This window comes from Lissotriton vulgaris, chromosome 5 (genome assembly GCF_964263255.1).
Source record: "Lissotriton vulgaris chromosome 5, aLisVul1.2, whole genome shotgun sequence".
Classification (NCBI taxonomy): Eukaryota; Metazoa; Chordata; class Amphibia; order Caudata; family Salamandridae; genus Lissotriton; species Lissotriton vulgaris.
Window position 1 is genome coordinate 108,301,206 of NC_141693.1, and position 23,579 is coordinate 108,324,784.

General features: G+C 47.0%; 1 protein-coding gene across 1 annotated transcript in view; it reads right to left on the bottom strand.

Moving 5' to 3' along the window:
* The window catches only part of UBAC1 (UBA domain containing 1), a 220,155-nt gene that overhangs the window by 117,063 nt on the left and 79,513 nt on the right, over window positions 1–23,579 (bottom strand). Inside the window, exons 2-3 of the mRNA XM_086921002.1 lie at window positions 12,652–12,772; window positions 11,755–11,828 (exon numbers count right to left, since the gene is read on the bottom strand). Of these exons, the coding sequence (XP_086777128.1) occupies window positions 11,755–11,828; window positions 12,652–12,772 (195 nt within the window). The remainder of the gene's footprint in view (window positions 1–11,754; window positions 11,829–12,651; window positions 12,773–23,579) is intronic.

Consider the following 23,579-nt stretch of genomic DNA (forward strand, 5'->3'; position numbering starts at 1 on the left):
CCTACTGCAAGTAATAGTAGTTTTCAATAGCAAAAGAAGCACTCCAAACAGAAATAGGTTATTGGTAATAGCTATTTTGCTTTGCCAATGCTACAAAGTTTGTAAAGTACGAGTTATTTACCTTCAGTAACTATGTATCAGGTAGAGACGATTCTAGCCGCAGATTCCTTAACGTAGAATTATCCCCAGGCGTAAGACTATCCAGTACATTTTCTTTGCCACAGCATCTCTGCGCGCCGGGGGGGCGGTACCACGTGACTCCGCCCAGACCTTATCCGCGGGCGTGATGTCAGTAAGGAGTGTCCCTTGACCCTGTTTCCAGGCAGGTCGCTCCACACGCCGAGCATCTCTACCTGACTGCGCCCGTGCTCCTGTGCCTAACTGCTATCGAGTGCAGTGTTCGAGTACCACCTGCGCCTCATCCCTGGTGGCCAGTGGTAGGCTGTAGGTTTGCTTCTGGTGTAGCATTGTCTTTGGCTCGATTTTCCTTCTTTGACCGTTTTTATTGCACTGTATTTGTTTTGTGTCCTATCTGTTTCTGTGACCATTTTTTTCCCCTTGTTTTCTCTGCCCTTTTGCCTTCTCTCTCCCTTCGCCGTCCATTCTTCCTGCTTTCCCGCCGCTGCGTCCCCGCAACCCCCCGCTTGCCAATTAGTCGTCCCCCCCCTCCCAGCTGCTCCTCCCTCCCACCTCCCCTTCTCATGGCGGCGAATGTGCGGCCGCACCTAAGGCAAGCCGGTCCACGCCTGGACCGCCCCCAGCGCCAGTACCCCTGGCCCCGCAAACGCTACGACGCCCGACTCCGCTACAATGCCAGCACCCTTCACGCACTCAAGTCTGGACGAGAACACACCTGCTACCGGGCCACCCCAAAGAGCCCCTAAGGACCCTTCACCTGCCGGAACTGCAGCTTCACCTGCATCCGCCTCGCCAAACCTCCGCCCAGGAAAGAACCCAACTACCTCATATGCATCCTCCTCAACACCCGCTCCGCCTGCAAACGTGCCGTTGAACTCTGGGACCTTCTCTACTCCCCAGACGTCTCCTTCCTGACGGAGACCTGGCTGTACCCCGCCTCAGCACCAGACATTGCCTTACCTATCCCGGAAAGCTACAAGATCACACGCAGGGATCGCACCAACAGAGTAGGAGGAGGAATCGCCTTTGTCCATAAGAACACCCTCAGAGTCTCGACCAACACCGACGAAACCCTCAACACCGCCGAACACCTGCACTTCCAGATCCACACCGACCCAAACACCACCCTCAGAGGAGCCCTCGTCTACAGACACCCCGGACCCAGACCACAGTTCAGCGACTCCATCACCGACTTAATCAGCACACACTCCCTCGCCTCCACGGACTACATCCTCCTCGGGGACCTGAACTTCCACCTAGAGAACACCACCACCAACGCCACCACTGTGATCGCCAACCTCGGACTCAGACAGCTCGTGACAACCCCCACCCATGCCGCCGGCCACACGCTTGACCCCATCTTCTACACAAGCTCCCACGTCTCCTTCAACCACACCACCGAACTCCACTGGACCAACCATCACTGCATCCACTTCACTTTCAGGAAGCCCACCACGCACCACCGCACCCAACAGATGCCTCATCGCTGCTGGATCAAAGTCACCAAAGACCAGCTAACCACTACCCTCCCCCAGAGCCCAACCCAGCCCACCCCACCGACCCAGACACCGCCGCCCGCAACCTCAGACAGTGGATCGACAACTGAGTCAACACCCTCGCCCCGCGCAAGAAACCCTCCAACAGCCATACCAGCATGAAACCCACCTGGTTCACTGAAGACCACCAGGCCTCCAAACGAACATGCCGAAAACTGGAGAAGAACTGGCTCGGCGAACGAACACCGGACAGCTACACAGCCCACAAGAACACCACCCGCAAACACGATCACCTCATCAGATCCGCCAAAATGGCCTCATTCAAAGACCGCCTAGATAACAACTCACACAACAGCAAAGAACTCTTCAACATCGTGAATGAACTCTCCAACACCAACGACATCCCACCTTCGCAAGACCTGTGCGACTCGCTGGCCACCTTCTTCCACCGCAATATCGCCGACATGCACGAACGCTTTAACGCCGTGACCGCCCCGACAACCATCGAGACCTTCGCCACCACCCACACAAACCACTACTCTCCTGGACCAACATCAACGACGAGGACACCAGCAAGATCATGAACACCATCCACTCCGGATCATCGTTAGACCGATGCCCACACCACAACTTTAACAAAGCCAGCAAAGCCATCGCACCCCATCTCCGGAAAGTAATCAACATCTGCTTCTAGACAGCAACCTTCCCGGAAAGCTGGAAGCACGCTGAGATCAACGCCTTACTCAAGAAACCCAAGGCGAACCTCAAGAACTTCAGGCCCATCTCCCTGCTCCCATTCCCGGCGAAGGTCATAGAGAAAACCGTCAACAAACAACTGACCCACTACCTTGAGGAGAACAGCATCCTGGACCCGTCCCAATCCGGGTTCCGGAGCAACCACAGCACCGAAACCGCCCTTATCGCCGCCACCGACATCAGGACCCTGCTAGACAATGGAGAAACAGCGGCCCTCATCCTCCTGGACCTATCGGCCGCCTTCGACACGGTCTGCCACTGCACACTACGAACACACCTACATGACTACACGACTACACGATGCCGGGATCTAAGAGAAGGCCCTGGACCACATCCTTCCTCTCCGGCAGAACCCAGAGCGTCCGCCTCCTCCCCTTTCGTTCCAAAGCCACAGAGATCTGCGACGTACCCCAGGGCTCATCCCTCAGCCCATCGCTGTTCAACATCTACATGGCACCTCGCGCCCTCCTCACCAGACAGCACATCATCATCTCATACACCGATGACACCCAGCTGATCCTCTCCCTCACCAAAGACCCTCACACCGCCAAAACCAACCTCCACAAAGGAATGAAGGCCCTCGCCGGATGGATGAGGAACAGCCGACTGAAGCTGAACTCTGACAAGACGGAGGTCCTCATCCTCTGATCCACCCCTTCGACCTGGGACGACTCCTGGATGCCGACCACTGGGAACAGTTCCAACACCCACCGACCTCGCACGCAACCTAGGGGGTCATCCTCGACTCCACCCTCTCCATGACCAAGCATGTCAACACCGTCTCCTCTTCCTGCTTCAACACTCTCTGCATGCTCAGCAGGATCCACAAGTGGGTCCCCACCGAAACGAGAAGAACGGTCACCCAGGCCCTCGTCAGCAGCAGGTTGGACTACGGAAACACCCTCTAAACAGGAACTTCGGCCAAACACCTGAGACATCTACAACGCATCCAGAACGCCTCTGCAGGTCCGATGCTCGACATACCACCCGCAGCCATATCACACCCCACCTGAGAGACCTGCACTGGCTCCCCGTCAACAAGAGGATAACCTTAAAGCCCTTCACCCACGCACACAAAGCACTCCACAACATCAGACCAGCATACCTCAACAGGCGACTCAGCTTCTACACCCCCACCCGCCAGTTCCGCTCCACAAGCCTCGCCCTCGCCGCAGTCCCCCGCATCCAAAGAACGACTGCCGGCTGCAGATCTTTCTCCCACCTCGCCACAAAGACCTGGATCACCCTCCCCACCCACCTACGGCAGACCCAAGACCTGCTGACCTCAAGACCCCCCAGCCCCCAGCGCCTTGAGAACCTCACGGGTAAGTGATATGATGGATTGATTGAAGGTCACATAAGCCCCACCTCGGCGAGCCAACGTCAGTTTTCTTCAGAGAACTTTTCCGTGCCACAATGTGGAGCCATCGCAAACAAAAACTGTGAGAATATGGGAACAGTGTGCGAAAAAATGAGATTAACAGAAAGAAAAAAGCAAATGGTGAGTAACAGCACCATTCGGGAGAGTGGCAGGCACTGTGGCACCAAAATTCATAGAAGAGAAGAGTAGAGCACAGCTGCTGCGAAGCAACCCTGCAGGCAAATACAACATCCTCCCAGGGGGCAGAAAACCACGTGAAAAACGTCACAGCAGGCTAAGAGGCCTGCAACCACAGTCCATAAACAGTGATGGACAACAAGGCCAGAACAGAAGAGTAACAAAAATTTACCCCCCAAGACAACACCAGCAAGGAGAGACACATCCCCTGTAAAGAGCTAAGGCCCGAGGCACAGCCAAGAGACCCCAACTCAGAGGACTGCAGAGGAGTCAGAAATTGCAAGCAATAAAAAAGGGAGAAGAGCAGGAGTAGGCCCCACACTGGAAGACCAGGGTGCAGGGACGCAGAAGTACCCATGAACCCACCAACCAATCACCAGAAAGGAAGGAGTGGATCAAACAAACAGAACAAAGCATCCCACTAGGGAGGAAGTGAAAGAGGGCACTCGCATAAGACAAAACCACCTGGAGGAAAGCAAGTGCAGAGGACCAAACCAAAGGTCTACGCAGAACGGGGAGGAAGGACGGGTCGTGAAGGAATCTGCAGCTAGAATCGTCTCTACCAGATACATCATTACCGAAGGAAAGTAACTTGTACATCCGATAGAGACTACTAGCCGCAGATTCCTTAACGTAGAATAGATACCCTAGCCGTACCCAAAAGGAAGGAGGGCCTGCGAGAGCCGACACAGGGCCCCAGCAGGGGACGTGTAAAGGGGAAAAGAAGTGCGGCTCATCCCCCCACCAAGCAGAAGGCGGCGAGGTGAGGCCAGGACACCCCCAAGCCCAGCCAAGGTACCAGGAACATCCGCCAGAATGCCCCGGAGGGACAGACAATGGCAGGGGAGAACTGAGGAAGAAAGAATCACCCCAAAACTCAAAGGAGGAGAGGTAGAAGTGGAGGTGTTAGACCTGGCACCTTGGCGTGGGTCTCCCTTCCACTTTTTTTGCTGTGCCTCATATGTTTTCACTGGTGTTAGCTGCTCAGAGCACTAGGCTACTGCCAATCAGTGCCACAGTGCAAGTGCTCCCTGTATAAATTGCTATATTGATTGGATTCCATGATTGGCTTATTTGGTTTACTGTTAGACCCTAGTACAGTGCACCAGGAGTGCCCAGGGCTTGTAATTCCAAATGCTGCTAGTGGGCTTGCAGCACTGGTTGTGCCACCCACAGAAGCGGCCTTGTAAAATGTGTCTAAGGTCTGCCATTGCAGAGCCTGCGTGCAGTCTGGTACTCTCATGCTGACTGGGCAAGTGCACCCACTTGCCAGTCCCTAAACCTTCCCTTACCTTCATGTTAGTCACCCCTATGGTAGGCCCAAGGGCAGGGTGGATTGTAAGTATAAGATAGGACAAGCCCCGATGTGTGTGGCCTGTCCTAATAGTGAATTACAGCCATTTTCGTTTTTCACTATTGCAAGGCTACCTGTTCTCCATAGGCCAGAATGGGCTGTTAGAATTATTACATTCTATAATCCTAACAGACTCAGAGAACATGGTAGAAATTCGAGTTTAGTATGCCTGAACATAGAATAATAAAATACATCTTTTAGTAAAGTTTATATTAATATTCTGTGTTTGCAAATACCACTTTTAGAAAGTAGGTATTGCTTGCCTAACCATTTCAGCCTGCCTCTGCTAGGATGTGTTTCTGCTGTCTGGGTTCTGTGAGTGGCAGGGCTGGGGAATTCCAGAGGGCAGGGCTAGGTGGCCTGGTGGTAAATAGAGAGATTTACATCCAGATGGGTGGGAGGAGTGCACCTGGGCTCTGAATAGGACTGTGCCTTTCCACCACAATGCTGGCTCCACCTCTTGTGGAGTGTCTGAAGTCTCTAGCCTGCTCCCTGAATGAAAAGTCGGAGTCCTGTCAACAAAGTGCTCAAGAACTGGTTTTGGCTGGGCACAGGCCCTCTACCCCAGAGGAACAAAGGATTTAGGGGTGTAAGTATTGGGACCCTGCTCCCAAGAAATTAGATCCAGATTTGACAAGAAGAAACCTCTGCCTGATGAGAAGGAACTGGGAAAGCTGAAGGAGGAATACTGTCGCTGACCTGGGAGATTGGCCTGCAGTGGTTGCCTTGCTGCTAAAGGAGAGGAGAAAGACTGAGAGACTTTATTTTCCAACTTGTGCAAAAGATCTCTAAGGGCTTGTGAGGAAGCTTGCCCCCTGACTGAAGTCCCAGGGCCAGTGGACTTCATCGGCCTCGAAGAGAGCTGTGGGAAACGCTGTTTTCCGTTGTTGCAGAGGTCGGGAGCTGTGTACGCCTCGTACGATCGACTTGTGTTCTGCAAAGCACCGTATCTAGCCTGTCCGCCTCAATCAACACGACTCTGTGCCCCAAACAAGCCGTAGCTCGCACAGTGACTGGCGACAACGCCGCGTACAATGCTTAGCTTCATCAAATCATCCTGGTTGGAATGACACGTACAATGCCGCTGAGTTTAAGTCTGACGATCGCACCTGAAAGGGGGTACGCTTCGCACGCCCGCACCGCCTCGCACCACATACAAGACTGTAGGTCGCAGCTCCCAAGGGACAGCTCGTACGCCGAAACGTAAATAGATCGCACCGCACCGAGCACTGTCCCCTCAAGCAACGCGACTCTGCGCCCAAAGACTCGTAGCCACGAAGTCAACGGGCCGTCGCTCGCACCGTGACAGGAGGACATCGCAGCGTACAACGCTTTCTTTTTCATCGCCCGTCCGTGCCAGACACATCAAGCTAAGGTACTGTGTACAACTCGCACTGCATTTTTGTACGCCTCCGACCGGAGCGTTCGCTGCGCTTGTTAGACTCTTTTGGGTATTTTCCTCACCGTGAGAGCCGAACCGCACAGAACTTTAAGAATACACTTTTAACAAGAACTCTTTATTGCTAACAGTATTGTGGAATATTTTTGGTCGTTATTTGGTCTTGTGCTAAGCCTTTATAGAAAAGCTAACTATTTTTGATAAAACTTTGTGTGGTGTCCATTTGTAGTGTTGTCACTAGGTTACTGTATGTGGTCACAAATGCTTAACTTATATCGCCTCTGAACTAGCCTTGACTGCTCACGCCATGCTGCCTAGAGGATGAGCAGGGATTATTTTAAGAGGGTAATTCCCTTGCCCTGACTAGAGGAGAGGGTCCCTGCTTGTCACAAGTACCTACATGTGCCAACCAGAGACCCCCAATTCTAACAGGAGGCAAGCCCCTCATCGAAAAACACCCATGCACACTGAAAGGAACAGCTGAACCGGCCACAACCCCAAGGCAGCAGACAAGGCAGGAACGACTCCACAGTCAAGAACGGCAGGCGTAAGAAGAGAGGCATAGTCTCGCAAGACTCCCGCAGACCAAGATGCAGGAGCACAACGGCACATTCCAAGGCCACCGGCAATGGACCAGAATGAGCAGACATGCGCAACAGCAGCTGGCAAGTACTATGAAGCAGAGCGCCCAGATCAAGCCGAGCGCAAGATGAAGGCAAGGGCCAAGGAAATCCGGAACAACCCCAAAAGGGAGATCATGACGGACATAAACCGACCCACGAAGAAGTGGAACCAGTCAGAAGAGAAGAGGAGAAAAAACGTAGGACAACCAAGCCGTCCACCAGAACCCAGGAAAATACCATGAAATATCATCCCCCCCTGGAACACCAGACAGAGGACAGGCTCCAAACGCCAGACAAAAAAGGGCGGAAAACCACGGCACAACGCCACAAACGGCCTGCCAAAACTGGTCCAACGCTGCAGCAGATACTAAAACGACAGACCCTGGAGCAGTGCAAGCTGCACCTCAACAAGAATAAAGAGCCCATAAGGGGAGTCCACACCTCCACCAGCGTAGGACAGCGCTATACAATAACTACAAGTTCCCCACTTAGGGTATGACACGTCCCAAAGAAAACATGGGAACCACCAGCGAAAAAATCCAGCATCAGAGGACAAGAACATAAGATCTGTGGTAGGAACCACAGATGGCTTAGCAATCAGCCAAAAAATACACACTTGCCAAAAGGGCTGAACCAGCAGCCAACAGAAGAGAGGGACCAATCAAGGGACACCGAAGGCACTTCAAGCCACAGAAAACATATAAATGGGCCACTCAAAACACCAGAGCCCAGGTGCAATTGGGATAACACCTTCCATTAAGCCCCGGAAGATTAACAAGCCAGGTAACGGAGGGGGAGGAGGAGGACGGAGCCCCGCAGGGAGACGCTAAATGGCGGAGTGTGCATGAGTGTTAAACAAAAAGACCCCATCAAAGGGCAGGTCAACCAGACGCTGCCTAATGTTCTCAGGAAAAACAGCATCCTGCAGCCAAGCATGGCGACGGAAAGCCACATTAGTGGCTATAGCGCGGCCGAGAGTATCGGCGTCATCCAAGGCCGCACAAAGAATAAACGTGGCCAACTCCCTACCATACAACACATGGTGCCATAGATCAGCATGGTCACCCTCAGAGACATGAGAAAGAAGGGACTCCGCCGAATCCCACAGGCTGGAAGTAGCCCTCGCCAACACACAAAGAATGTTGAGCGCCCGCAAGGCATCACTGGATGAAGCGAAGAGGTTACGCCCCCATGAATCCAAACACCGGGCCTCCCGAGACGGAGGACACAACACCACAAGCAAGGACAGAAAGGCAGTCCGCAGAAGAGAGCCTTGAGTAGAAGGGTGGAAAGAAAGGCAGACTGGGTAATGCGGAGCAGGACAGTGGCGATGCACTGGATCACCCGTGGCAGGACGCCCCCAAGCCCCCCATAAGAGAATTGTGGAGTGACGCTTCAAAGGAAGGAACAGCTCCCGTCCACCAGAGCCCTGGTGGAGGAACTCCAAGGGGTTATCAGTAGGGAACGGGGTGACAGTCACCCATCCGCAAAATGCCAGCGGCTGTGAAAATAGACCGAACAAATGCAACACTGGCTTCCGTAGGGCGCCGCGGGGGAGGGAGCAATTTCTCCGTGGGCGATGGCTGCAAACTGATTCGTCCGTCCCAAGTCCAGCTATAGGGGTACCAGCTATAGGGGTAAGTGCCCAGCCCCGGAACGGTGGGGGATCTCCAGACGAGTGGGGGACCCGAGGGGCCCCAGGGGAAGGCGGAGAAGCCGGTGGAAGAACCAAAACACGAGCTGCGGAAAGGAGGGTCTGAGGATTTAGGCTTCAGGGACGGCGTGGAGCCCTCCCTGGAAGATGCCGGTAAAAAGGCCACAATGCGGCGTCCCTTCTCCGGAGAGGAAGAGACCAACAGATGACAAACCTCCGGAGAGGAAGGGGCCTCAGGAGACAGGTCAAGGACCCAACGCCGGTACGGCGCACTGGAGTCCGCCACAGCCGCCGGCTTGACGCCGGAGTGGGCATCTGCAGCACAGAGTAAACCTCTGTCACCACGTGCTCCCCAGGAGAATGGGGTGGGTCGGAGCCGATGCGACTACGGAATGGCGCTGAAAAGGCGCCGGCTCGACCTCACTCTGGACAGCTGCCCGCAGAGAGGACCGAGAGGAACTCTGGAAAGCACCCCAGGCTCCGGCCCCCACCCGCGGCACCGCCAGGGCCGGGGGGAGGGAAAGCCTCCGGCGCTGAAACGATGCCGGCACGGCCTCTGGGGAGGCAGCCGCCTGTTCAGAGAGCCAAGGGGGAATCTGGGACAAGCCCTGAATCCCGGCAAACTCCTACGACGCCACAGGGAGCCCCATAGGGATTTGCGGCAAGGCAGGGATGCCACGGGTCGAAGAGCGGAGCCCCGAAGGACTACCCCTTGATGACACCACTCTCCTACAACCTGAAGCCGAATCCTTCGGTGCCGAAGCCGCCAGCGACTCTGCGGAAGGCCCCACGTGAGGCAAGGGATCCGCGGACGTCTCAGGGGGTGGAGGAGGGGGCCAAAGAAGTCATTTTGGCGCTAGTCTCCCGGACACCGGGTAGGGTGGCGACCTCGGAGACAAACTACAGGACCTACCAGCTGGCGAGCTGGGGCCATGGCGCATCGCGATGCCGCATACTGAATCGGCAATTCTTGGCCTCCGAGGTAGGGGACGGACGCTGGGGCGACACCGACCTGACCAAGCGGGCCGACAGCAATTTCATCCGGCACTACGGCCGGGACTTCGGTTTGAGGTGCTGACAAGCTTCGCAGTCCGTAGAGTCATGGTACTAGCCTAAACACCACATACATATCGGGTGAGGGTCCGTCGCTGACATCTGCCGTGCACAATCAGTACACGACTTGAAGCTCGAATGCATTTGCACACTGTTCCACGAAACAAAAAGGAGGCCTGAAAACATGCCAGGACACGATCAGGATCCGCGTTGCATGCAGAAAAGAGAACAACTGACGTTGGTGCACCAGGGTGGGGCTTATGTGACCTTGCTGACGTCACGCCCGTGGAAGACGTCAGGGCGGAGTCACGTGGTAACAACCCCCTCCCCCCCCTCGGCGCGCAGAGATGCTGGGGCAAAGCAAGTTTTCGGGATCCAGTCTTACGTCTGGGGATAATTCTACGTTAAGGAATCTGCGGCTAGTAGTCTATCATATACGTTATTACTGGAGAGCTAATGGACCTTCAAAAATATATAATAAAATATATTGACTAAAGTCAAAAAACAAATTAGGTCTCAAGATTTCCTGGCACTGAAGAGAATTATCTGTGCTGATGTGTTCCATGTGAAAGAGAAGAATACTGTCACAGTGAAGCGAAGCTGTACAGTGGCTGAAGTGGTCAAAACTCACTGTCCCATGTTGCAGTAGGCGAAAGAAAAATGTGAGCGACAAAAAAAGAGCAATGGAATAAGAAGGCTGGATGAAAGCCCCTATAAGCATGTACATAATTTTAGTAAAATAAAAAACGTCTTGGCTAACACCGGCCCTAAAAATGAGACAAGGGCCAGTAATGTGCTGGTCATTATACTTTTATAATGTGATCTTAAGCACTGCCCATAGCACGGGGAGGTCTATTGGTCTGCCTGACAGAAACAAAGTAGCATTTTAACATCCATAAAGCATTTAGCACAAATAAATACAATTACATACATACCTCCCAGCAATGGTAGAAAGTGTTACCTCATGGGAGACCTTCAAATATACTTGTTCTCCTTACCAGAACCACAAAGGACTATATATAGATCAAGTGTTTATCGGGGTGATGAAGCCCAACATAAATGTCATTGAAGGAAACCGAGGGATGAAAAACATTTCAGTACTGGTGTACTTTAATAATTTCACTTCTATTAAAATGCACAGTGGATAAAGGTTTATTGAGCAGTTTCATATAAAAAGTGCTTTCTTGTACACATGACCTGTGCAAGCCCTACTCGTCACCAGTGTAGCGGTAATAGAAGAGCAAATGGTTAGGGTTTCATACAACAGAAAAGTGCAGAGGCACAACAGGACAGGAGACGCCCACAAATACATGTATATTCAAGCAAAAAATATGGAGGGTTACCAATAGAGAAATACAATCCAGTAAGGGGAAAGGGTATGAAAACGTTGTGTAGGTTGTGTTTATTAACTTTGTGGCATACAGTCTGGAGCGTCACACTTTTAGGGGAGTTCAATCTCTACATTACTTTCTCACACAGTTTCTTACCACAACTGCATTATTTTTAAATACATTTGACCAGGGTTGTAAAATCAGTTGACTGGATTCGTTCATATGTTTACACTAAATATCTATATTTGGTTTCTCGTGATTCGAGGAGAGTGTGATAATTATACAAGAAGCTCTTACACTTCAACTTGTTCACCGGTCACAAGCACAGCTGGTCACATGGCACACATTTACGACTTTTGTTAAACTATTGAAGAAAAGATCCATTAACTTACTTTTTCTTCTGCTGAGACTTCAGTCATTTTAGGAGGGGGTGGGGGAGCCCGCTTTTTTATCAACAACAAGACATCTGGTATTATAAAAACAAAAAAGTAGAGGAAATGAGTTGTACAGCTAACTACTTTTCAGGTGAATTCCCTTGTTAAAAACGGGCAAATAAAAAGAAATCGACAAACTATTCCGTATTTTTAAGCATGATTTCCATAAATCCTCATCTTACTGCGATTTACCAGAAATTACCACAGGTATTAAAGTTGAAACAATTAAAAAAGAAAACAAAAATATTAAGGCAGGAAGAACCATGTTTGTAAATGTTCTTAGCAATGAATAATGAAACTCCCTCATTGAAAGACTAGTGGAATGGGCAGCCAGATTAGACTTCACTAGGTAAAAGCGGGAATGGGCAGCTAAAGGATGATGTAATAGATGGCCTATGGTTTGAAGTGAAAATTAGAAGGGAACAGAGATCTAGGCCCTGCAGGAACAAACATTACTCAGTCAGACAATGCAAATCTAGAAACCGTACTCGTCAATTCAACATTACTGTACATAAAAATCTAAATTTAAAAAAATGCAGTGCTGCAAGATGTAACAAATATATAGTCCTTATTGAAAATCTACACAGGACACATCTCACTTAAACCATTTAGTACGAATTCAAATCCCGAAAATTTAAGCAGAATGTTGCACTGTATAGAAAAAGAGTATCCAAAAAGTGGTCAGTGTGGAAAGAGACTTGGAATGGGTTTACAATCCAAAGTAATTATTTGCGACATTCTGGAATCACCAGTGATCATTCATGCAATTATGTTTTCTGTTGCACAACTGTTCAGTATAATTTGCTTTAAACTCTAGATGAAGGATGATTGAAGACTGTCTTAGTGCTGACCTACCTTTATCCTGAATGTTTTCCTCCACCACTGTCTTCGTATCGGACAGCACTCGCTCAGACGCTGCATGTATCAGCTTATGATGGGTGACACTCTTTGGGTCTTCTAAACTCCCTTGGACACACTACACAAAAGACAGGCATTAAAAAATACAGATCTTAAGGTATTTAGAAAACCAAAGCAGAGTAAGAACTTTGCAAAGACTAACTTCATAACTTGTAATTCGTTTTTTTTTTCCAGAAACAAAATACCACTATCAAATGATTCTTCCATGGCCTCATCTAAAAATACATCTTTTGTACTGTAGAATTTGCAGGTATAAAAGAGGGTGTTTTATCCTAACATATTTAATAGACTCAAAATAAAAAGTGTGCACCTCTTTAACTGGTAAAAGTTAAGTAATCAAAAGGTTTTACCTCAGAGGTATTTGTCTCTGATATATTTGCAGCTCAGATACAACAAATATGTGCAACAACCATTTTAAACTGAAGAGGATTCTAGAGACGACCTGTATTATAGTCCATTTAGTCAGTAGTAATGGATTTAAAATACAGATGAACAAATCTCCTACTACAAAGATTAAGAAATTTACTGCAAAACCTATTTAAAGTATTCTCACGGGAGGAAGAAGCTCTTGATGAAAAACTGTTTATTTCCTACAGGAATTCACGATAACCAGTATATGCCTCCTAGTTTCACCAACGTCAGTGTTGAGGTAGAGGCCACACTCACAATGAATAAAAGGTTTGAATACCTTCTATCAAAATGTTTAGGTTACGTGTAATCTGTACACCAGGTAAAAAGCTACTTTGATCTTCATGCATTATTTCTTTTACAGCAATAGTAAGACTGTTTGCAAAACATTTAGAAAGTAACAGTCGACTTTCGAAAGACTTATTGGCCTACAAGACCCTGAATCTTTGTTTTATCACCGTTGTTTAGAAAGATAACTATAGACTCAAATAAGATTTAGGGTTTGCACCCACCATACAGATTCCATTGGAAAAATGGTATTAAAACATATTTTGACTCAGTTAATACTGGTTTATAAAATTTGATAGGCATTACAGCAGTCATTTTAATTCACTAAATAATCTAAAGTGAATAGAAACTACTCCCATGAAATAAGTCTACTAAATTCCTGGGTCTGCTCAATAGATACTTTTGGAATTGAATTTGATGAAGATACTCTGTAATCTGATTTTCACTATGACTGGCCTCAAACTTGATATACTGGTTTGTAGTGGTTAAAAATATAAATAAATAAAAACCCTTTCTAAAAAGGATGCGCCTAATATATTGGTGTTAGAAGTCTGATCGAAATTTTTTAATTATTCTATTCTGATTATTCCTAACGGTTGCACCCATGCTAATAGTGTCCCTGTATATTCACTCTTAATAAGCACACTGGCCTGTTGTTTTATCATTCAACAGCTGTTCCTGTGAACAGAAATCCTTTAATGTCAGTATTGCTTTGTCCCAATTTGATTGAATCTCCGGGGAACCACTAGCTAGTGTTCATGAAGCAGTCTGTTTGTTATTTTTTTCATTTTGAGCATTTCAACATGTCTTTTTGTACTGTATAGTAGGTAGTTATGTGGGCCCTTACAGTGGCCGTTAAAGAGACCCAAATGTTAGCAAGCTTGGCTGCACTAATATTTATCTTGAAGCATTACCTAATGGAAACAAGCACTTGCAACGCAATAGGTCTCGCATTTACATTATTTTGAGCTATTGACATTGTAAATAAAAATGCTTTAAAAAAACAAAAAAAACAACAAAAAAAACATGGTAGTTTACGATGCCAATAGCTTAAACTCTTGTAAATACACAACTGTGACGTCACTACTTTCGCGTTAACCATGTTTATCAGCTGTACAACAAATAAAACAAAACAGCACTCTTTCTGGTAATATACATATGCACATTCCACTTCTATACAGCCAAGAGCTCCCACTCGCCTGATGAATGCGTGTAGCAGATAGCAAGCGCTACCATGCCAGCGTGAGTAACTCTTCCAAGCCAATGTTATTCTCTGCGTGTAATTGCATAAGGATACTACAAGTCCAAGAATGCAAACAACAAATCAACATGGGACTGAATGAACTCCCTGTATTTGATATGGGGCGAGTAAGTTTCATAATAAAAAATGAGCAATATGTACCAAAGCCTCTATGCTAACAGGTGTGCCTGGCTACACAAAAAACGCTAAATTTGAATGTGAAACTCTGATCCACTAGTTAACGGTAAATCTGCAGATACATCAGGCTAACAGAAAGAAACAAATACTGTGCACACAACACAAGGGCATATTGGCAAAACTTTTAACTGATCTTAACGACCCAAAATAGTTTTACTGACATGGATTATCAGTGTATACAATTTGCATATTATCTGTTGAGGGATTACCATATACATTTTTATAAACATGCCACTCATCCTTAAACGTGGGTTAAAAGTCAAAACTAAGCAAAAGTCAATCGTTTACCAAATCAGCTACAGATGAAAGAAGTTTCTTGAACTTTTTGGAGACCCGTTGCGCCTCGCCCTCTTTACTTTTATGCTCATCAGTAGAACGCTTCTTAATACACCAAACCTCATTTGACTGAGCCCATCCGATCCCAGAACAGCTTGCAGGTACCGGTACTCACATTTGACTTTTCACGCAGTTGTAGAACATGTTTGTAGCCCCGCAGTGGCTGGCATGCCCCTGCCGCCGCGCTGCCCTTCTCGCCACCCTGCACGTGCTGGCAGGATGCAGACACAGTGTCTCGAGAGCCCGCACACACCCTGCAGAGCCCGCGCGCCGAAGCAATTACAGGCCAGATAGCAATCCTGCTGTCAGGCCTGGTGGCAGCCCTCCCTGGGCACGCCCCCTCCCCTCCCTCTTGGGAGGGGCAACACTTTCATGATATTATAGGTTAAGCTATTAACGGGGGCTGCTTACTTTGGAACTGGCTTGGAGTCTGGCCTAAGCCCATTAAAATCATGTGGTTCTGGGAAAATACATTCGGGTCGAGTTCGTGCAACACAAAAATGCGGAAAACGAAGAAATACTATCTCAAATCAAAGTATGAGCAGCGGAGAGACCCATTAAAATAAATTAATCTGTACTTACCTTAGTCCATGCGTCAGATTAAAAAGAAAGTGAAATCTACAAGGCTGCCGAATTAGAATGGTAAATAGTGGGCGGGTTAAAATAATTTTTTTCCCTCCTAAACACAACAAGCACTCGGCAAAAAATATCCAGTCAGGGTGGGCGGGGCCTAATGGAGACAGGGCGGGCACCAACGAACGCCGAGAATGTTTCTGAAAAGCGCGAGCAGTGGGCAGGGCCTAATGGAGACAGGGCGGACACCAACCCCGCTTCCAGCCAAGCTGGACACAAAAGCAACAACAATAGATCTCGCCAAGGCGAAGGCGATGCAACGCATGCACTGCCACGCAGACGAGACCTAAAAACACTCTCTTCTTTGAAAGTCATACCTGCAGCCTAGCAATACCTAAACTCCTCTATTTCATCTATGAATTCCACTAACCATCTACACGAGCTTGTGTTTAAACCCCCACTTCCTCCAATATCACACCCAACAAAACTGAAGTAAATGCATGGAATGGTTTTCTGGAGAACCCAAATCTAATCCCAAATAGCCACTAGATTAACCATTAGCCTTTGGTTCCCACAGCAGCACGCTGCCCGGCATAAAGCTTTTCAAAGTATCACCATGGGATAGTAGGCGTTCTATAAGTGCAATCGCAATACAATACAAAACCCCCTCACCCATCTGCGCTTATACTAATACTATGACACTCAGCAGTTGGGTGACTGTTTGTAGTTCATGCACGGTGCATAATAATTATCTTCTCCGGACCAACATTCTTACACTCACCAAAGTTAAAAATGATACAGGTCATGTACTGTCCACAGCAAGCAAACAACACACACACACACACACACAAACACACACACACACACACACACACACACACACACAACACACACACACGCACACACAAAACACACACACACGCAAACAAAAACTTCACTGAAGAGGAATGGAATAATTGAAAAGATCTATTACATGCTGATGTGGACTTTGGAAGATCATGGAGGAAATTAATTTAGACCCCCCACTGAAGATCCCAATAAGCTATATACGACTGCTTTTTGACATCTAACAAAAGCAATCTGATGTGGGATGATAATTAACCAAATCCATCCCAGCAGATGTCTCCATCATTTCTCTTTGCAACCTTTTCTGCCAAGTATAATAAAAGTTTAAAAAGTATCTGAAAATAGACAATCCAGTGCAGTAACCACAGACGTGGACTAGGATTATAGGAAATAGCATAGAGGGACCCGTAGAGCTGTTCAAAGCTACCAGCCTAATGAAAACCTTGAACTGCGCGCCTCTCTCACACTTCATCCATCACACTGCTAAGCACTGTGACCCATAACACAATAACTTCACCTCAGTGGCCATCATACCCAACATGGAAACACTTCCCACATTTGCTTACCTCAAAACAAATTCAACACAGTTACAATCACATAACATACACAATGTAGTGTGCTACCCAGGTAGGCATGCGCTTCGGCACCCCCACATGAGCAGTAAATACCATATAAATGTTGCAATAGAATACCTATTTTACAGCTCGTCTATGCAACCTTAATGTCACATACAGAAATTTTAATTACCAGTCTAATGTAGGAGATTGTGTGTACATTCATAGATCAATAAAACATATATAAATGTATGTAAAATGCAGATTTAGACCACTCTTGCATTATTCAATTGTATCTGATCCAGCAACTGACTGAAGATTATACAGTATAAGATTATACAGTATTAGATTATACTGGAACATGTTTTATTCTCTTCCGCTGCCCCTGATGTTCGGCTTTAACATCTAGAGTACATAGGCATGCACCGTGACATAGGATGGTTCAAATACAGGAGATTTTGAGAACGTGACATTATTTCACAGAGGCGGAATTTCTATTAGGATAGAATGAAAAGATGCCACACACTTATTTCCCAAAGAAAAACTAAAAGGAAACTTGAATAGAAGGGCAAAAAGAGAAGAAAAGAAACGTTAAACAAAAACAGACCTAAAAGTTCAGAGAAAAACAAACTTAATACCCAACACCGCTATCAGCAACATTATCCTGTGAAAACAACATCTACCTTCAGCCTATTCGCTGCTTTGCCAGATCTCATCGAGTATCCGCCTCCTACATCAGGAACACACACACAAATCCTTTTCCATCAAAATGCTCCTTATATCAACTTGGATACCTTCCTCCTGATTTAATCAGAAGCCTGTTGTTTTCTTTAGACCTTTTTTTCATCCAGCTTGGATCCCGCTGGGACAGGAATCACTACCCCTCACTAAATCAAAAATTTTAAAACCCTGTAGTGCTGCTGGTTATGGTCAACATACCTAGTCGGTTCAGTCTACCAGCACAAACTGGTCTTGAAGACAAATGAGTGATCACCCTATGCAACCTCCACACAAATGTGTCTCACTCGGATGGTAAAGAGGTAAATTTATGTTCTATGCCTAAAATAGAAAATATGTATTACGATTGGAGCGAAATTAAAACGCTGTTAAACTGAGAGGGATTCACCTGCAGCTCTCTGCTGACTCATGCGAACAGTGAATTGAACCGGAGCAGACATGGCTCTCCATGGAGAGCATGGCCTTGGGAGGAAGCGAAGTAGTGGTCAGTTGCTGGAGATTTTTTTTTTTTGTTGTTTTAAATCTATTGGGCTGTGAGGGTAGGAGTGCAATTCCATAAAGAGACAGTTGTGTTCATTGAAGAATAGGACACCAGTTTATTTTATTTTTATTTTATTTGAGTGGAAGGCAAAGGGTGGTAAATGCGAAGGGTAGTGTGGCAAGGTAACCGAATGCCAGGTATGTGTTAAAGGTTAGGGAATAGTAGGCATGGCAAGAGTGTGGGTGGGTTGGGTGCCAATATAGGAGGTGTAATGCCTAGTAGGGCGCTAAACAGCTTATTCCAGGTTTCTTGGCTCTACTGTGGCTCTTCCATACATGTACAGCAGATGAAAGCAAGAGAAGCAAAAATGGTGGGCCATGTATTACATAAAACTGTATAAGTGTAACCAAGAATAACTGGGATGGTTTTCACCTTAGGATTGTAACAGACATCTCGAACTTCTCTCTTATCTATCTCAGTCATAAGCTTTTATTCGATATGCAAGATATCTTGTAAGCACATATAAAATACAAACATTACAATTTCAAAAACAGAAGAACAATGCTACAAGAAGCCAGTAAAAAAGTTATTAAAAGGGATAAAAGGTCAATAAATTAGCTAAAAATAGATTAAACAGCTACTGACAATCTCTTACAACGAATAAGCCAAAACTGTTTTAAAAACTTTGCTATACCGCACACTATAGGGGGGGAAGTGTCCGTGGATAAAATACGTAGAGCTTCTAGGTGGTTACGTGTGCCCATGTTCCGACAGAGAGGATTTAGCCAATAGCTCCTGGGCCTTGCGTAGTCAGGGCATTCAAATAAAACATGCGCAATAGACTCCACCCTGTTCGGGCAACATGCACAATTGGGGGAAGTACGAACCATTGATGACCATTTTGATACCACAGCACCTACGGGGAGGGATCCAACTCTGAATTTGAAATAAAGTGCTCGGTCAAAGGGGATGGTAATCAAGTCCAGGTAGGGTTCAAAGGCCACAGAGTCTTTAATTTGTAAAAAAGCAACAGTAGATTTGCAATGGTTAGAGTTGGTGATTAAACGCTCCGAAGTCCATTTCCAATAAAGGGCCTTAACAACTTCTTTTGGTGGGGCTGAACGTGATGACCAGCAGTCCCCTAGCCCAATGCTCTCCAGGAGATTTTTAGTTTCTCTTAACCATTTTATCTTGGCCCAACCCCCCAGACTCATAATTTCCCCCAAGGCATCAGCATAGGATTTTAGTTCTTCACCCCTCCAAATTCGTGTCCATAGCAGGAGCGGTCGGAGCTGGGCCTGGTCTTTGATGTTTTTACATCCCGTGTCCAACCACACTGGTACAGATGGGGTGCTCAGTGGAACGGAGATGATGGATTTCAATAACTTGCTCTCCGCTGTCACTAGGGCGTCCATTCGGCAGTGGCCCCACAGTTCTGCCCCATACAAGGCAGATGAGACTACTTTGGCCTTGTAGATGTCAATTACTGGGGTGAGTGATCTCCTGGGTGAGGCCCTGAACTCCCTCATAAGAGCTCCTCCTACTCTCTTATGGTTGAGAACCATTTTACCAATGTGGTTTCCCCAGGACAACCTATCTGTGATCCGAATACCGAGGTAATCGAATTCGGCTACTTTCTCTAAGGGGATCGAGTTAAGGGTAGGGGGGCGGCCCAGTTTCTTAGGGGGATTTAGGACTAGGTATTTTGTTTTGTCCACGTTTATTATTAGCCCCTTTGCGGTACAGAACTCCTGGAACCGTGTTAACAATTTCTGCAGGCCTTGTGGGGTTTTTGAAATCAGGAGCGTGTCGTCCGCAAAGAGTAGGGTGGGGATGCGGACTCCACCGAGACAGGGGGCGTCGGCTGGTTCTTGCTGAAGATGTTTTACCACCCCGTTCACATATAGTGAGAAAAGGGTGGGAGCCAAGACACAGCCCTGTCTTACGCCCCTGGAGACTGGTATCTTCTCGGTGAGCTCTCCGTTTTTACCCCAGCGGACCTGTGCATAGGTATGGGTATGGAGGCTAATGAGGAGGGATAGAATGTAAGGAGGTAATCCTAGCTCATAAAGTGCCCTCCAAAGCTCTTCCCGGGGCACCAGGTCAAAGGCAGTCTTCAGGTCTATAAAGGCCAAATAAAGACTACCCTTGCCTAGTTCCACAACCTTCCACCCCAATAGTGCCAGCCTAAACACCTGCTCAATTGTCCCCATACCAGCCCGAAAGCCCGCCTGGAAGTCTGATAAGATTTTGTTCTCCTCCACCCAGTGTAGAATCCTTCCAAGGATAGCTTTACCAGCTATCTTTTGGGTGGAGTCTATCAGACTAATAGGCCGATAATTCCCCGGTGTTTCCCTACACCCTTTTTTGTAGATCGGGACTACCACTGCCCCTTTCCAAGATTCTGGCACTGCCCCTCCCATCATGATATCATTTAGAAGAGCTGCTATAACCCTCGCCCACTCCGCAGGGAAGGCTCTCATGAGGTCCCCCGGAAGTCCATCCGGGCCCGCCGCCTTACGGGGCGCTACCCAGCCTATAACCCCCTCAATCTCAAGGGGAGTGAAGAAGTCATAGGCATGGGGTTCAATTTCACATATAAGGTCGAATCCCTCGTTCAGTTCCCCGTTAGGAGGGAGGTATAAGGCCCCAAAGTGTTCTACCCAGTTATGGGGCGGGATGTTACAGGGTCTCGCAAGTGCATCGGGTTTATTACGTGTGCTTATGAGATTCCAGAAGGCCCTTGCATCCCTGATTTTACTAGCCTGGAGCAGGTCGTCCCAATATTTTTCTTCCCACTCCCTTCTAGCAAGTTTAAGAGATTTGTTATAGGCCTTCCTTGCTTCCTGAATCACACTTTGGGACTTAAGTTTTATCGCCTCAACTAACCTTGTCTTGTGGGCCCTGCAAGTTTGGGTATACCAGCCCTCTCCTGTTTTTTTAGGAACTTTATTACCCCTCTTGTTTGGGTGCATAGTGAACACGTTGGTTAAGGCTTCTACCAGGGAGACGAAAAGACCACTAGCTCTACCCACCCCTTCAAGGGAAGTTCCGAGGGTTGTTACTGCTTGGTTTAAGAGGGATTGAATTTCCCCTACCTTAACCTCGGATAAGACCAATCTCGCCCATTTTATTCGCCTACCACAGGGGGAGACTTCAGACTCATCCGGGGGTACGGCTACCTGGGTAACATTGTCCCTTCTTAGACTGCACCACCACTGAGCCATGGTTAGGGAGAGTGGGTTGTGATCACTTTCGCTTAGAAGCTGTCCGTGAAAAATACACCTGCTAATCACATTTGGTGTTCTATAATTCTATATCTTTATTAGTATCTGTAATCAAATTACAGGGGCCCAGCTTCTATTCGCAGCCACCAAAATAAAACAAACAAATGATGTCGTAAACAAGGCCACATAGATATCGTAAAAACCTAAAATACAGCTAATCCTAGGTAAAAGCTGTCTGAGGTAAACAACAAAATATGTATGTAAAACAATAAATTAGACGATATGACAAGAAATCCAGTGAGCATGATGGAATAAGGGGAAAGTGAAGTCCTCCTGTTGCTCATGTTTTGTAACTTAGCCCCTTAGGTGCTGCCACGTTCGGCGGCCGACTGAACCACTACCTCCGTAGTGCTGCTGTCGGCCGTTGAACGTTCGAACCTCACCTGCGCAATGGAACGTCCAGCACTGGAGCTGGACGTTCCATAGCAGCTGTGAGGTTAGGCGGGCTTTGGCTTTACACTTACAATTTTTTTTATTCAGGTTAGGATTTTTTGGGGGGGGGGGGGATCTTTTGACCCACACACAACAGCATAAAAATCACAATACCAGATGCCTAAACACCCTAACCAGAATTCCTTATACATTTTACTTTGAAACTATTTCTTTTCCAAGAGTCCACTGCTTTGCTCCCAGCAACTATAAAATATATAGTACCTCCTTGACACCACATCACCTCACAAAAATGACATTAAAAAAATATTTTGTACTTTCCTTGTAAAAACGTAAGTTTACTGCTGGAAAAAAGATTTCCATAAATGAAGATTTTACACATCATAATAGCTGTATCATCATGTAGCAAACATGTTTTCAAACCAAATTTTAACAAGTGAAGCATAAACCTGTCCAGCAGCAGTACTTGCAAGCTGTATCCTTAGTGTTTGCGCTGCAGCACTCTGTGGGAGAGTAATGTCTTACATTTTGAAACTCAATGTATTGGCCTCCAATTATTTTCCACATATTCAGTATTTCAGAAAAGATCATTTTTGCTTTTCTTTATTCACTTGCAAAAAATGTGTGCACAATATTCGGACAACTAAGTTACATCTCTCTGCAGCTCTATTTCAGTGTGTTCCAGATCTACAATTTATCAGTGTAAAACAGATTTGCTATATGGATACTTGCCAGCTAGGGAGGAAAATACATATGCATTCTAGTTTAAGATCGTTTTAATCAGTATGTTGACTGAATACCCCACTTGCTTCTAAATTCCTGTGAATCCACTTGCGGCAGCGGTGTTTAGTAAAAATACCGACTAATTTCCTTGCATGGCCCTTTTGATCTAGGGTCTCTAGTTGCTTTACTCAGTCTACGGAGCTTAAATGCTGCAAACATATCGACAAAGTGGAGTCAAACGAGCCAGCTTTACCCCGTACAGCACTTCTGACCCAGCGATTGAAATACTAATCCATTACGCTTTAAATAAAAATAAAAAAGTGTCTGTTTTAGGGAATTTAAATAATATTTTATTAATTAGTTTCTAAACAAATAGGCCAAATGACAGACTATGTAGGGTTGTTGTGACAGGCACTTGAAGCAAGGCTGGCAGTCTCTTTTACTGCCAGCCTTGCTTCTCGTAAGCAAGGACTATATGTACAAAGAGCGTGTTTATACACTGCTTGCAGGTTTTCAAAACAAATCAATAAAAGGCATTGTCATTTGCAATGCCAATAGCTCCAACTCTGGCAAATGCGAGACATATTGCATTGCAAATGCTTGTTAGAGCAGGTACGATCTGGTGGCATTTGTGCTTCTGAAAATATTCTTGCTCTATGGGGTGCATTGCGCCATCCTGTCCCTGTGATGGCTCTTCTGAACAATCACTGCTTTATTTTATGTTATTTTGCAAATTTTTCAGTCATTTGTTTAGATTTTTTCATAAACTTCTTTGAATTAATCAGGGTCTTTGCAAATGCAGA